Source organism: Budorcas taxicolor, chromosome 18 (assembly GCF_023091745.1).
Source record: "Budorcas taxicolor isolate Tak-1 chromosome 18, Takin1.1, whole genome shotgun sequence".
Lineage (NCBI taxonomy): Eukaryota > Metazoa > Chordata > Mammalia > Artiodactyla > Bovidae > Budorcas > Budorcas taxicolor.
In genome coordinates this window covers 16,507,720-16,524,025 of record NC_068927.1, presented here as the reverse complement: position 1 = coordinate 16,524,025, position 16,306 = coordinate 16,507,720, and the positions used below count along the sequence as shown (strand labels likewise).

Here is a 16,306-nt window from a genome sequence, read left to right as displayed (position 1 = left end):
TCTGAGTTGACAGCTGTATGTGCTCTAACGTCCAGTTATACCCTTTTGCTTGTGAATACTTGGTCAAACAGACTATTCTTTCTCCACTGGATGGTCTTCACACCCTTGACAAAACAACTGACCGAGATGCATAGGCCCACACCTGGCCTCTCACTTTTATCCTGATGGTTCACGTCCGCCCTCAGAAGCTCCACATTGGGGAAGTGTAAGCCACTTTGTTCTTACAGGCTGTGTGGCTCTTCCATCCCCTGGCAACTCCACGTGAAGCTGAGGATCCAGCTTCACAATGTTCAAAGGTTCTGCTCCTATGTAGCCCCTCTCACCTTCACAGGTTACATCTTTCTACACTGTGTGCCCATTAACAGATATGTGATTATGGTTTTACACACCTGTCCTTTATACGGGATGCCTTAATTTCTCCTTTACTATAGAAGAATAGTTCTGCCTGACCTACTGCCTCCTGGCCTCCATTTCCAAGAGAAGTCAGCTGCTACCCTTTGGTCTATGATACTGTCTCAGTGTGGGCATCTCGTGCTTTATCCCACTTCCTGGATGTGCAGACTCAGATCTCTTACGCAATGTGGGAAGGGTGGACCAGGACTTCTTCCCTGAGTAGCATACCAAGAGGATGGGGCCTTATCCCCATCATCACCACATTACGTTCCCGGGGCGGTGGGCGGGGGTGGGGGGGGGGCACAGCGAAAGCCGACAAAAGCCAGCTTTGGGGCCTTGGGTGTGCCCACCAGATTCACAGTCCTGAAGACAAGGGCGCACTTTCAGGACCAAATAGCACAACCAGACACCACCTGCTGATGACACAGCCAGCCCCAGGGAAGCCGCCCGCCTCCATTACTCACCTGTGAAGCCTGGAGTGAGGGCCGCAAGCTTCTTCGCCAGGGCATCCTTGCTGAGGCTCTCGTCCAACTTGAGTGGACGCAGGTGGACCCTGAAGATAGACGACCTGCCTTTGATGTCCGGGGGGCCTGAGAGAGAGAGGCACAGGTGGCCAGGGTGGGGTCACCCACAGCCACTTCAACAGGGCCAGGAGGACCCTCCCCTGCATGTCTGCACTGCACCTCGACTACCCGACCAGGGCCAGAGCTCCCTGTGGCAGAAACGACCCACAGGTCATATCCATGCAGCTTTCACTTCCTCGCCGTGGGGCCTCGAGTCTGTACAATTCAATCCCCAGGATGGCTGCTCTGGCAGCTGGGGACCTGGGCAGGAATGAGTTAGGTCCTAAATTTCTAGGACCTGCTCACAAGCGGGAAAGGCCAGGGTGAATGCTTCTCTCGTAAACAGTGCACGAAAAAGAAAAGCTGAAGGACCCAACACTGTCACCTCACTCTCAGCTGCATGGACTGCTATGACCTTTTCCGCATCCCAGCTACACCTGTTCGTCCCGAAGTAGGGCCCAGTCCCGCACCTCCACTGTTTCACAAGTGGGGTTAGCTGCTTTAGGGCACCTCAAAACCTCCTCCAAATACATAACTAATGATCAAACCAAACTTTCAACCCTCAGCTCACCAATGTAAATCTGACGGTCGAAGCGGCCAGGCCGCATAAGGGCTGGGTCAAGGACGTCAGGGCGGTTGGTGCCAGCCAGCACGACGACATTCGTGGTAGAGTTGAATCCTGGACACGAGAGAAGCAGGTGAGCCCAACCAGGACCCAGCCAGCAGCTGTCTCCTCTCCCCTGCACACCTGGCCCCCACTTTCCGGGACCACTGCCCACCCAGGGAGCTGTCGCAGGCAGGAAACGGTGGCTCTGGCTATAACCCGACCTTCCTCAGCCAACTGGGAGCCCCATGGCCCAGTCTCAGGGTGTACACTCCTATCTTAATTTGGTATGGATCCCTGCCAACCTCTCACACCACACAGCGAGCTGCAGGAGCCACGCGGACCCCTCCACCCAGGTCCTGGACAGCTTGCTGGGCCCAGGGAGCCAGACTGGGTGAGAGCAGGGGAGATGCAGTGGGGAGAGGATGGTGGTACCCAGCAGGGTGAGGGCCTGACTCACCAGCACTCGTCCTCAGAAAGGTCTGCTGGGGCCCTCGGCCACCCCAGGACCTGGGATTCAGGGAGGGGCCCTGCGTGCCTCAGTCATCTGAGTAGATGATATTTCCTCCTGGGAGGCTGGGGTTGTGACCCATGCTGGTTAAAGACTGACATGTGACCAGCCCCAGGGGAAACCCTGTCCTGGTCGACGACACTCCTGAATGTCACCCAACTGGCTGCCAGGAAGAAGCTGCGACCCAGACTCAGTGGGCAGAGAGCTCTGGAGGCTGCGGCCGCCTTCCCGGCCCAGGCACCTGCTCCCCATGATTCTCCCGTGTCCTGGCCTGGCAGGCAACTATGATTATGAATCCAAGGACCCATGGATTCCTCCCAGCAAGTGATCAACCCGGGGTCACGTTGGGTACCCTGACTCAGCTACAAAGCTAAGTGAGCACAGGACCTGCCAAAGGTTCAGTCAAAGCTTCTCCAAATTCTAACCTGGCACAAAGACCCAGACCCTCCCCAAGAGCCTACAGCAGGCCCATGGCTATCACCCCAGACCGGACCTTCCCCAAGAGGCAGTAGCAGGCCCACGGCTGTCACCCGGACCAGACCCTGCCTGAACAGGAGTCCCGAGGTGGAGAGAGGGTTCTGGAGCAGGAGGCAGCAGGACACAGGCAGCAAGGACGCAGCCCGGGCATCAGCCCTCATCCAGCCGCTGAGCTCAGAGGGAGCTCCCTGCACCGTGGGGCCTGAGGACACCCTTCCTCAGACTGAGTAAGCGGAGGTCTCGCCCAGAGAGTTCTGCCAAGAGAGCAAGCCCGCTCACCGTCCATCTCCACGAGCAGCTGGTTCAGGGTGTTCTCCTGCTCACTCTGGCCTCCGAACTGCCCGCGGCCACGCTTCTGGCCAATTGCATCAATCTCGTCCACAAACAAGATACAGGGAGCGTTTTTCCGGGCCATTGCGAACATGTCACGAACCTGAAACGGGTCCACACACAGTTGTGCTCCGTCACTGGAGCCAGGACAGGACTAAGTTCCCTGGGCTGAGGCCCCACCTCTGGGGCTTGACTCCCATCTCGGCTGCTGTCTGCCTGCCAGGTCATCTTTACATCTATGCTGTGCCCTGCGCCCGTCCCCAGGGTCCCACCTGAAGGCCAGGGCAAGGACAAGGGTGCCTCTACCTACCCGAGCTGGGCCAACACCAACAAACATCTCCAGGAACTCAGACCCATTCACGGTGATGAAGGGAACACCAGCCTCCCCCGCGGTTGCCTTGGCAAGAAGCGTCTTGCCGGTACCGGGAGGACCTGTGAGCAGGGCTCCCTGGAACAGAAAGGCGACACCTGGTTCTGAAAGGGGAGAGACGGGCCGAGGAGATCTTGTTCCACTGACTCCTCAGCCTACTCCACGCTTTCGGCCGAGGTGTGCCTTCCGTTTGAAACTTCCTGCTTGTAAAACGAACGCACATTCACCATGAAAAGTTCAAATGCTGCAGGTAGAGGAAACCCCCCAAAGCCCCAGCCCAACCAAGCAGGTTATTTCTTCAAGTGACGCTCCCAGGGCAGGACTCAATGGATCTCGCGATCCAATGTTTACTTTAACAGTTACTGTCAAATTGCTCTATGAAACACGCCAACTCGCACCAGGATGAGCAAGAGGCCCTCCCCATACTCGCTCCTATGATTCTGTCCAGCAGGTCTGACAGTGGCACCTGTGTGCGGTACTGTCTGCAACCTGCCTTGCTCTAGGCTGACTCAAGGCTGAAATTCACACCCAGTAACACACCTAGGTATTCCTTTAGTGAGGAGGGACTTAAAGGTGGGGCTCACACTACTTCATTTCTAGTTGACAGTATGGGTTAACATTTACTTGTTTCAAAAGAAACAAAAAAGTTTTTCTAAGTCTGTAAAAATAAAAACAAAACATATCAAGGCAGGGAGGATGAAGGAGCCTCAAAACTCACAAGGCACCAGGGCCCCAGGGCCCCATAACCATGGACTCACAAAGGGCCTCCACACGGCAGCGGGCCACGGGACCAGGGGACCCCTGGGCCACCACACCCCGGTTTTCCAGCCAACCTTACCAGGTGGTCAAAGAGAAGCACAGGCCTCCTGCTCCCTAATCTCCAGAGGTCAGTCATGTTCTCTGCGGTTCAGAACAGTCTCATGGAAGCACACAGGGTTATCAGGAAAGTCAGTGCACTGAGTCTCCACCCTAGAGACCTTGCGGCCTGATTTAGAGCCCAGAGACGCCTTGGGTGGGGGTGGGCGGGGGAGGGCGTGGTCTGTGAGCCTCTTCCACGTGAGATGCAGACCTTTCTGGGAAGGAGGTTCAGCTACTGCTAGGGCCCCTGAACATCCATGACACCCAGAGGCACCTGCAGGGAAAGCCAGTGGCCACAGTCTCCACAGTGTCACTTCCTGTGTGCAGAACCTCGATCCACGTCCACACTGCACACCTGTCCCACTGCTGGGTCGTGGGTTATCTGACAGGCAGCTGACCCCAGACCCGTTCACGGCAGTTTGTACTTGGTTCTTTGTTTTCTTGGGTTTTCTGGCTACACCACACAGCTTGTAGGATCTCAGTTCCCCAACCAGGAACTGTATCTGGGCCCCGGCCGTGAAAGTGTGGTGTCCTAACCTCTGGATCAGGGAATTTCCTGCACTTGCTATAATTATATACTTTAACAATAAATAATAGAATAGAAAGTTGTTTCATCAAAAACGAAGCTGAAACTGTTGTATAATAAATCAATCAAGGCAAATTATTAAAGAAAAAGATGCTGTCAAACTGAATGGACAAAAAACTGAAATAGTAAGAAAATGTGATAAGAATACATGATTCTGTGCTTAGAACTGCTTTGAAGTTCTCAGTTCAATTTAGAGAAACAAAACTACAGACAAAGGCTTTCCTGGTGGCACAGTGGTAAAGCATCTGCCTGCCAAAGCAGGCAACAAAGGTTCGATCCCTGGTCAGGGAAGATCCCACAGCCAAGGAGCAAGTAAGCCCGTGTGCCACAACTACTGAAGCTCGTGCACCCTAGAGCACAAAAGAAGCCACTGCAGTGAGAAGCCCTTGCACCAGAACTAGAGAGTGGCCCCCACTCTCTGCAACTAGAGAAAGCCTGCACACAGCAATGAAGACCCAGTAAACCCTAAAATAAATTTAAACAAAAAAATGCAAACTTTCCACTAAAAAAAAAAAAAACAACTATAGTGCTTTGTGCAGGATACTGAACAGAGAATCAAATTGCTGGTGTCACACTCAAAGGAAGGCCTGTTTTCTAAACAAAGCACGGGCATTTGTGCTTGCAGGTGAAATAAACACAGGTGGGTGTGCACTGTTTACAGCTGTTATCGGATAAGAGGATTCTTTTTCTGACTCTGCAAATGCTATTTCCACTTTCCAATGTGATTAATAAAACACAGAAGCATTACCAGAAGCTGCTTGGTTCTGGCTCAGGTACCACCGTGTGCTCTCTCAAGTCAGTACCTTTGGAATTTTCGCCCCAAGGTCCTGGTACTGTTTGGGGTTCTTCAGGAAATTCACAAACTCCATGATCTCCAGCTTGGCTTCTTCGCAACCAGCCACGTCTGCAAACCGCACACCGATGTCATCCTTGATGATCCTGGCTATTGTCTCACCAATGCCGAAGAGGCCCACTCCTCGCCTACCACGCCCAGCCCCCATCGGACCCCTCCTCATGGCATAGAGGAAGATGCCAATCAGGAGAAGGGTGGGCACCAGGCTTCGCAAGAAAGTCCTAGAAAGGCCAAGAAAACCATCCGTCACATTCCCTTGAGAGACAGGCTGTGAACAGCAGACCTGGCTCTGCTACACAAAAGCGAGCACTGTCTGTATGGACACACGGCCTCACCCACTGTAAAGGGTCCTGTCCACGAGCATCTGTCTGCCTGATTTCCCCTGTGGGCAGGGCAGGGTAGCTGTGGCCCGTCTTCAGAAACCCCCTGACCCAGCACGGCCTCCTCCCAGCTAGTTCTGCCCTGCTGCCGCACCACAGCCCTCAGGCTACCAAGCTAAACATTTCCCCACCAGTTCTTTCCCCAGTAAAAACACAGCTAACAAACTTGTCTTTACCACAGACACTGACTACCAGAAGACACCTACAACATGCCTGAACAAGTTCAGCAGGAAGCGCTGTGTGTCCAGCACCAGGCCCGACCACACCCGCTCACCCATCGCTCTCGGTGGTGTAGACCACGGCTGTCTGGTTGGGGGGCTCGATGCCTAGCTCCCATTGGGCGGTCTCCAGGTTGCGCTCGAAGGTGTCCACACTGCCAATGCTGAACCACGCATACTTCTGCAGAAACCAAGGTGCCAAGCAATGTAGGGGTCTGCCCCCCATGGCCACCACCCGCTCCCCAGCTTCTCTCACAGCAAAGTCCTGAGCGGCTCTGATGGGCTTCCTGTCCTGGCCCCAAACCACAGGCTTGGGTTTGAGGTCAAAGTATAAGTGTCTATCAGTGGCTGAGTCTGCCTCTGTCCCCTATCTGTCATTTTAGTCTCTCCTCTCAGATCTCAGCTGGTGACTGTCCATGGTACTGGGCAAAACTGAAGCGTGGTTACAGCTTCATGACAGTCCTATGCTACGTGGAAGACTATTCTCTACAGGTACATGGGCACAGGTGGGTGCTGGAAAAGGAAGCCAGGAGAGGCACTTCTCCAATAAAACAGAAAACTATTGCGTATTCTTTTTCAGGTCACACAGCTTGTGGGATCTTAGTTCCACAAGCTGTGGCCATGAGGGCATCTGGTACTAACCACTTGACCACCAGGGAAATCCCAGAAAACTACACCTTACGCTGACACTGAAACCTACACGTGGAACACTGGCCTTGACCCCAGCCCTCACCTCAAGTGATGTCCCAGGGGCAGGAATAACACGCACAAACTGCTTATTCACCACTTCCAGCCGATCCACCTAGAAGACAGACAGCCAGTCAGGACCAGAACAGTACCCTGGGCCTCGGTCTCAGTCAAGCTGCACACACACGGGTGGCACCTGTCCCAGCGCAGCTCACACTCTGCAGGACAGTTTCGGCTCTGTCTTCCTACCAACATGGACAATTCTAGCCTGCGATTATGGCAATAAACAGGAACCGATTCAAGAAGAGGAATTAAAATGTGGCACATCTGAGCACTAAGCCTTCAAACTGGCTTAAAACTCCAAAAGGAGGGGAGTTCCCTGCTGGTTAGGATCCTAAAATAAGTTTTAGGCTCCAGTTCAATCCCTGGTTGGGTTGGGAAGCTGAGACCCCACAAAATGTGCAGCATGGCCAAAAAAACAAAACAAAAAACTCCAAAAACAAAAAAAGTCCAAAAGGAACACAAATGAAAATCTTGTACTGACACTCGTACGTAACACTCAGTCCATCCAGTTACAGCCCACTGCCTGGAAGCCACACACCCTCTGGGGAGCTTCAGACACGGCCTGCTGTCACCACCTCATTAACCACGACTAAGCTCCTTTTAGAAAACACAGCAACACTCAGGACTGCACAGTGAGGACACGATCCTGAGTGTGGAACTTCACTGCCACCCAACACGACTCCAGAAACCATGGCAGACAGGACTCTGGGCGACTGCCCCCTTGGTTTCTCTTCTGCCAACATGAAGAGTCCCAGCCAGCCAGGCCCATTCATGAGACAAGGGTGCGGCATGTCCTCCTGGCCCTGTGAGACTCCTGCCAGCTGACTCCTCATGCCTCCCCACCGCAATGCTCACTGCCAGTGTGCAACGGGACAGAGGGCACAGAAGGGTGAGCAGCCTCGCCTTCAGACTGTGGCCAACAGGGTCACAGAAAAAGGCCCCTGGGTGGGCACAGATGGTGACTTCCTGCTTTATACTTTTATTTCATGTTACATTTGTGAGCAGGAAAAACAACGCTGCTTGAAACAAAGACTGCAGGGACTTCCCTAGCGGTGCGGTGGTTAAGACTGAGAGCCTCTAGCGCAGGAGAGCAGATTCCATCCCTGGGCGGGGAACTGGATCCAGCATGCCCCACCAGGCAGCCGATAAGTAAAGAACTGAATAAAATGAAGACCACTACTGAGGTTTTGCTACAGTTTTTTGTTCCTAAACAAGCCTCTCACAAAAGAACCGGTCCAGGCCAGGGACCTCTGCAGATAAGATTACTTATTTCCGTGACATCCTGAGATTTTATCAGGGGACCTCTTCGGACAGCTCAGAGGGGCTGGAACAAGATGCAGCCCTCAGGTTCAGGTGCTAGACTCTCCCAGCTGATGCGGAAGTCCCCTTATGTGAGGGCATCTGGTCCTTGTCTAGCTAGGCCAAGCGAGTGTCAGCTTCCAATCGGGCACCACAGATTTGGCCAGGGCTGCATTAGGTGGGCTTGAGTGGGGGGATGGACATGTCACACTTCTGTGCTCCGGGCCGTGCTGTGCTCCAGAACAAGCATGTCATTGTCAGCCACGTAAGACCTCGAGGAACCTCTGGAACCAGTCCAGACCGCAAGCATAGGACACCTGTCTCCCCCCGCCCCTCAGGCCACACCTGCTGGGGGCAGGTCCCCAGCAGAGGGAGCTGCAGCAGCCCTTCCCCCACAGCGTAGAGACCATCACCATGGGCCTCCCTGAGGACAGAATGTGGACACACCCCAGGGCAAAGGAGAACTCCCTGCGGATGTCACCACACAGCAGAAGTCTTAACAGTGCGCTGTTCATGCAACGGGGAGCAAGGCCACTGTGCTTGTGAAGGTGTACGCTCAAGCCTGAGTGTGAGGAGGACGGAGGACTCCACTGGTGTGACTCAGAGCCCAGTGCTGGCCCCTACTGTCCCAGGGCCTAGCAGTGGGCCAGGGGTGCCCTCAAGGAGAAAGGCTCTGAGTCACAGTCACAACTGCAGTGTCAAGATTCACAAACAGAACCAAGTGAAATGAGAAGCCAGAGCTAACACACAATGAGTGAGCGTTTCAGGGAGCGGGCAGGTGTGGGGGTGCAGCAGGGTAGTCACGTCTGCACCCCGAGGCCGACAGGCCATCTCCTTCCAAGGCCGGCAGCATGCAAATCCCCTCACCAGACCTCTCGCCAGATAATACTGCACGAAGTGCTTCCAAGTGATTTCCTTCCCAGGATCTCGGAAATAGAAGTAGAGAAATCCTGCAGCGACACCTGCCCCCAGCACGGCCAGACTGCGGAGATCCTTGTCATCCCAGGGCACCTTCCCCTGCAGGAGGAGAACACAACATAGGTTACACTGAAAGAGAGAGGCTCTCTCACAAAAATGTCCTTTCACAGACAAGGGAGAAGTCGCCAAGCCCTCCACCTGAACCCTCCCTGCCACTGGCCTCCATGGGCGCAGCATCTGCCGGCGTGTAAGGCCACGGCAGCTCCCAGGCCACTCAGGAAAAGCAGCTGGCCTTCCTGAGACCATCGCGTCTCTGGGTCTTTAAAAACTCTGATGGAGATCTTAGTTTTAGAAATTAAATCCACCGCTTAGAATCTTTGAATTAGTTTGTACAAAGCCCAAGCCCTCAGTGATTACTTCCTCAGAAAAGTGACGGGCCGTCTGGAATTGGCCCTTATGGACACACACGAACCTTCTGCATTCGTTTCCACCAGGCAAAGTCATCCCGCTTTCCTCCTCTCTTCCCTCCGTCCGCTCCAGGACCAGCATCCTTTGGTTCACTAGTTCCTAAGAGAAAACAAACTCTGACCTCAGGGAATGGTCACACCAAACTGCCCAGAGAAAGATGATTCAGAGAAGAGAAGAACGCTTCCAAAACACAACTTCTCCAACACCGCTGCCTTATGGAGATAAACAGGGAGCGTAAAGGAAGCGCTGCATGTGGCAAGGGGCAGAGCTTCTCAAGGTGAGAGGAAAACCTGCAGTGCCCTCCTGGGATCAGGGCAGGGGCCAGGGTAGTGGAGACTGCAAGCCTACACCAATCCCAGACAGTTCCAGACAAGAAGGGAAATTGACAACAGTTTCTTACGTTTTCTGAAATCAGAGTGACTGTGTGTGCCAGGTGAGATCTAGGAGGCATTACATTTTGGTTTGCTTTTTTCGGGGTGAGCCTCATGGCTTTCAGGATCTTAGCTCTCTGAACCTGGTCCCTTGGCACTGAAAGCATGAAGTCCTAGCCTCGGGACAGCCAGAGAACTCCTTAGGCTGGCACTCACGTCACCACCCCTCAGAACATTTGCGACGCACAGACTAGATGACTGAACCCAGTCCCCAAGCCTCTTTCTTAACATGTGCATGTAAAGTAGTAACAGCTCGAACCACACCAGGGCACCCCCAGAAACACTTCTGGAGCCCCTGCACCCTTCCATCAGGTGCCAAGAATGTACTGTGGGGATGGGTCTCACTCGGGACACACCCATCTGTGGTCTAAAGCTCCCACGACCTCCAAGTACAAGCTAAGGGTCAGGTGGCCTGAACCATCCTGCAAAGCTGGGCACAGGCAACTAAATCAACTATTCCTCCCATTAAAATATCCAGAAGGCATTTCAGCATACACAGAATGACAAGAGGAAATAACACAAGACTGTTACTCTGGTGCAAAACCAGAAGGAAAGAGTTGAGAGTGGAGAACACAAAAGAATATGTTTTCCCATAAGAACTTAGGAAAATAATCCAAAACAGAAAAAAAAATCATTCCCCTGAGAAAAGAAAAGGTGGAAAGACAGAGGCGTGAGACAAAAATCACTTCTGTGTCAGTCAACAGCAGCAGACACAGGGCCTGAGCACGACACTCACATGAGTTCCCAGAGAAACAGGGCCAGAGCAGCCCCTGATGTACAGGCACCACAGCAACAACCAAACTCAAAGGCCGGAAGGCCAGAAGACCCCAGGAAAGACCAAACTCAGGACGGGGTAGAGCGAAGATCTGCATAAACGTGAAGGACAAAACACGAAGTCCTACAGTCACAGTGAATCATCCCCCAGTGAGCTCTGCGCACCTCCTCTCTCACGATGCTCCAGGCTCTCCAAGCAGGAAGATACCACTGCACATCCCCCACATTACCAAACTTATGACTTCAAAGATAGGTTTGTCGAGGCTTCGGATCCACACAAGCTACGCAGGTGCAGAGGCCCGAAGACAAAGGAAGGTAGTGAGGCCATGTCCACAAACCAGTGAAGGGAAGGAAGCGCTGAGACCACCTGCACACGGGCCCACCTGCTCGCCACCTCCCACGATTAACCCAGAATTAATGAATGCTTCAACAATTCTCAAATGTGGGACTGCCCTGGTGGTCCAGTGGCTAGGATCTTGTACTTCCACATCAGGAAGCCCAGGTTCCATCCCTGGTTGGGGAACTCAGACTTCATATGCTATGTGGCATGACCAAAAATAAAGTTTAAAAAAAATTAAAAATTCTCAAATGTAAAACTCTGATAGTCTGATTGGTCAAATTGTTCCTTTTATGAGCTGTTTTATGAGCTGTTGCATTTCTGTGTTTCTTCTCCTCCTCTTAAAGAATTTCTCAAACCCATAGGGAAAACGATGAGATTCTGGCACTTTAAAAGCACGCACCACACTCACATAAGCAGCCAGACTGTCCAACAGGAAAGGAGTAAGGGAGAAGCCAATTTTCTTCCTGGCTTTACCCTGGTGCAATAGACACGCAGCTCCAAGTCCGAACTCTGCAAGCCTCCTCACACAGGGTCTCAGAGACCCACTGCACAGCCCGCAGCCTGCGCTCAAGGGGCACACGTGCTCCAAACTAACTGCAATAGACATGAGGTCCCTGTCCTGCTTTCCAAACATGAGACTCAGCTTATCCCTCAGATGTGCAGAAACAAAGGCTTGCTCCCAGGCATCCCCAAAGATTCACCCACCACTTCCTTCTGGAACACCTTCTCTCTTTTGCCACCTTCACTGATATATTAACACTGCAGAGACATGGGGCAGGTGACCCAGAAACGGGAGAGGAGCTAGGTGTGACTCAATACATACAGAAGCTAGAAGAGGGATGGCCTGGGTCTCCTGGACCGTCATGCACCCTGTCCCTGCTCCCCACAAGACAGGGAACCAAGGAAGCCACACTCAGGTCCTGTGACCTCATGCTGCTAATGACGGCAGAAGAAAGACACGTACCTTTGGGTGGTTTTGAACACAGCCACTGGGAAACTGACGCCAGTCTTATCTGCAGAGCCGACTGCTGAAAGCGGATTCCCTGGAGACACTGAAATGGGAGACAGAATTAGCTTCCACAAATTCTGATGCAGCATCTTCTCACAATGGCAGTTCCAGGTTGGAAAGGACCAGGATTCGAGCAGAGACATAAACCTGAGGACTTCACCTGCTTTATCTCATTAAAAATATGATTCAATGTGACTTCCCTGATGATCCAGGTATTCAGACTTTGCCTTCCAATACAGGGAGTGCGAATTCAATCCCTGGTTGGGGAGCTAAGATTTGTGGCCAAAAAACACATAATATAAACTACAGAAGCAATATGGTAACAAATTCAAAAAAGACTTTAAAAACAGTCCACATCAAAAAAAATCTTTAAAAACAAATATGATTCAAGCAGGAGAAACAGAAACTACATTCAGTGCAGAAATACATGAAGAATTTTTATAGCTACAGCTATCAAAAAAAACTAAGTAATCACTTCCTGCCTGAGGCAATTTTTGTCACTGAAGCTATTAAAACAAACATTAATAACTCTTAAAAACAAACAGTAAAATCATGTGAAATTTAAAAACCAAAGGGTATTACGATTTATCTTTGATCAGCCACAGGTTAGTGGTTTTGTCAGGAAAGCAAACATTTTCTGCCTGCTAACCTGCTCCAGTTGTGTCTGATTCTTTATGACCCTATGAACTGTAGCCCACCAAGCTCCTCTGTCCATGGGATTCTCCAAGCAAGAATACTGGAGTGGGTTGCTGTTCCCTTCTCTAAGGGATATTCCTGACCCAGAGATTGAACCCACATCTCTTATGTCTCCTGTACTGGCAGGCAGCACCACCTGAGAAACCCTGTATTTTCTTGAGTTCTCAAAAAGGAAAATGACAGTTTTTATTACCATAAGCTACTAACAATACTTAACATCAGTTAAAGACAGGATGAGAGACAATTTTGGTTTCTCACTATCATAGGTCAAAAGCCATCATAGGAAAAACGAGTACAACAGAAGCCACCACAGTAAAAAACCAGCTCTAAGCACAGTCACTTAGTATTAACTGCAGCCAAAATACCTCAACCAGGACTTGCCTGGTGGTCCCCTGGGTAAGAGTCCACCTGCCAATGCAGGGGACACAGGTTTGATCCCTGGTCCAGAAAGATTCCACATGCCAAAGGGCAAATAAGCCTGCGGACAACTACTGAGACCCTGCTCTAGAGCCCATGCTCTGAAACAAGAGAAGCCACTGCAATGAGATGCCCTTGCACCACAACTAGCGAGTAGCCCCCCGCGCAGCCACGAAGACCCAGTAAAGCCAATATAAATAAATACTTAAAAAAAAAACTCTTTTAAATGTTGATGCAGGGCAGAAACCAACACATTATTGTAAAGCAATTATCCTCCAATTAAAAACAAAATTTTTTTAAAAGGTCCATAAATGGTTAAAAAAAAAAAAAAAACACCCCAACCAAAGATTTGGATTGTTCCCAATATTTTATTAAAATGAAACTGGATCCATACACTATGACTCTTGTGTTATTTCAGCCGTGTCGTCTTTCAAGGTGGCAGGCTATTCCCCAGTGCAAACTCCATTTCCTAGTAATTATTAATTTGCTGATAAGCCCAATCATTCACACATCCTTATCAGAGGCCATAGAGCACTAAAAAGTCAGGTAAGCCATGAGAATATTGAAATCTGGGAAAACCATAAACAAGGGGCTCAGGAAGGAGACACAGCAGAAATGGCGATGAGGCTCCTGGAGCCTTTGCTCCATGAGTGTCCCCTCCCCCCACACAGCAAGTCACCACGCACAAGGGGACCAGAACGTAATGTCACAAAGGTTGTCACCGTAAGGGGAGGCCTAGACAAAGGCTCACAGAAGATGGTCCTGGGCCCCTCTGCTCCTCAAGGCCCTCCCGTGCGGGGTGGAAAACGCAGAAGTGAGGAGAGGGAGGTGAGGGCCTGAGGTAAGGTGACTGGGAGCCAGTGGTATGTGATGAGTGCTCTAGCGCCCAGCCCCCAGGGTTTCCCCAGCAGCTCCCCAGAGAAGGAGCTGGGGCTCCTAGAGGTGTTAGGAGGTCTCCAGCCCTAGAAAGACAAAGTATGATCTTCAGGCCTTCAAAACTTGAGAAACATCCCACTCCTTTATTTCATGACTTAGTGTTTTGATTTGCTTAGGGGACCACAGTAGATCAGATACAGCTCACAAAGACAGGGATCTACCAACCCACTACTGGTGTCTGGATATGCAAAGCCGGCATGTGAAGCTGTGCACAGCAGTCTTCCCGTAACAGGCAAAGTGCCACTGTCCTTTCTTTGTCAGGTCACGAATCAGGTGACTCCGGCCTGTGTCTCAGATGCATACAGGTGCAGCCCCAGCAGGCGCTTGCAAATCTGCTGACAGTTCCTGCTCAAGCCTCACATCCTTCAGGAGTCGATCACCCCACCTCTCATAGCGTGGCACTCATCCTCCGCCACCCTTCTCTTCACTGTCTACTCCCTCTGTTCTGTTTCCTTCTCCTTCATACCTCCTAATACACTACCTACATGTTGTTGTCTGGTTCTCCTTCTGGAGTGGAATGGACAATGTAGGAAGCTCAGTCAATGAAAACGTAACCGCAAGAAGCATCCAAAACATAAGCTTCCCCTTAAGGAGTACTGACTGCTCCCGCACTTGTTTTAACCAGAAGGCAAACTGCAACTTCATTTCCAGCCTTCCCACACCCGGTCTAAGCCTTCAAGTCCCTCAAAAGAGAGCTCACATCTGTTCCAGATGAGATGCCGTGGCTAATAGACTCCACAGAGGAACAGCTTTGTCTGGGAAGGAACTCAAAGATCATTCAACTTCCTCCCTCCCTAACTAAAACCACTGAGCTCCATGGAATTCAGTGCCGCATGACACAACTGTGTTGCACCCCTCAATCACTGCATTCCATCCAGCTAACAACTTGAACAGTCCCCTGCAATGCTGAGTTGGCCCGTGGCCACAGATGAAAGGCTCTCCTTTCACTGATATTGCCAAAAACAATCAAACTGACAGTGCACCGTCCCCAAAATGAAGAGGTAAGAAGGAAAAGTTGACTCCTGGAAACAGGACAGAAAACAAACGCATGGGCCCCCTTCTTCCTCTTTTAATACTGTCTGAAATCAAGACAGCTTTCTCTGACCAGAATCCAGAGGCTCCACATCAGTCCGCCACGAAAGAAACCAACGTGATCACTGTCCCCCTGGGATGCTCAATACAAAAATAAACCTTAAAGTATGGTCTACTTCAGAGAATCTAACCCAGAGGAAGGCATAGGATACAAAAGTATCTAAAAGGGGAGATACTGACTAGCTATGCTCTAGCGTCTCCTCTCCTATAAAACAGGGTTTAGTGCAGCGCCTACCTGCCGGACGGGTATAAGACTTAAATGAGACAGTCCCTGTAAAGCCCTCAGCATGAAACCCCTCACACAACGTTAGCTATGATTACAGTGTAGAACTGGGCTCGACGAATGTTGTCCGAATAAAAAATACATAACACTTTACAAAATTGTATCATGACGGAGAACAACCCTGTGACACTGAGCAGAAGTGGTATCACCGCTGAGCCCAGGAGGAAACCACCTCGCAGTCGGAGCGAGAGTCCGAGAAGACAAGGCAGGCTCACAGCGGAACAAGGCTTGAACGCAATTCGCTCAACGCGGCTCTTGGGAGCGGGGAACAAGTATGCAGGGGCAGTGGGCAGGGCACTGAGGCTCAGGGAACTTTCAAAGAAAAGGGCGTTAAGAGTCCACAGGAAGGAAAGCACACGGAGACCTGTTCGGGCCAGCGGCAGCCGCCTCAGCCGCTGGGAAGGGCTGGAGCCCCGGGGCCAGCCAGCTGGCCAGAGCTGTGGCCGCCGCCGACGCGCCTCAGCTTCTGGGGCTCGGGTTCGCGCATCTGGTTCCCTCACCCGTTCCCCGAGCCGGCGGCGCACGTGGATGGCGTCACCGCGGAGTCAAGAGCGACCACCGCCCCCACCGCCCCCACCGCCCGGAACTGGCGGGCTGCGCCTCCCCGCTCACCTGCTGAGCGGTTCCGAGGGCCCTCACGCCTGCCCCGAACGTCCTGCCCCCTCGTGGGCCAAGGCCGCACCGCCACAGCACGGCGAGCGGCCCCGCCACCGCCCTGCTGCCGGCCGCCGCCACCAGCCGCTGCGACAT

General features: G+C 52.0%; 1 protein-coding gene across 3 annotated transcripts in view; it reads right to left on the bottom strand.

Annotated features, from left to right (window-relative positions):
• LOC128063140 (AFG3-like protein 1) overlaps positions 1-16,306 on the bottom strand; it is a 24,781-nt gene extending 8,475 nt beyond the window's left edge. For 2 of the 3 annotated variants that reach the window (XR_008200884.1, XM_052655737.1), the window contains exons 1-11: positions 16,169-16,306; positions 12,088-12,175; positions 9,583-9,677; positions 9,060-9,209; positions 6,877-6,945; positions 6,200-6,324; positions 5,496-5,766; positions 3,189-3,326; positions 2,828-2,981; positions 1,528-1,635; positions 858-983 (exon numbers count right to left, since the gene is read on the bottom strand). Coding sequence is in view for 2 of the 3 variants with exons in the window: in XM_052655737.1 (XP_052511697.1) it covers positions 858-983; positions 1,528-1,635; positions 2,828-2,981; positions 3,189-3,326; positions 5,496-5,766; positions 6,200-6,324; positions 6,877-6,945; positions 9,060-9,209; positions 9,583-9,677; positions 12,088-12,175; positions 16,169-16,306 (1,462 nt within the window). In the remaining variant the exon portion in view is untranslated. Of the gene's footprint in view, positions 1-857; positions 984-1,527; positions 1,636-2,827; positions 2,982-3,188; positions 3,327-5,495; positions 5,767-6,199; positions 6,325-6,876; positions 6,946-9,059; positions 9,210-9,582; positions 9,678-12,087; positions 12,176-16,168 lie in introns of those variants that run through there. The other variant, XM_052655738.1, reaches the window with a different exon arrangement.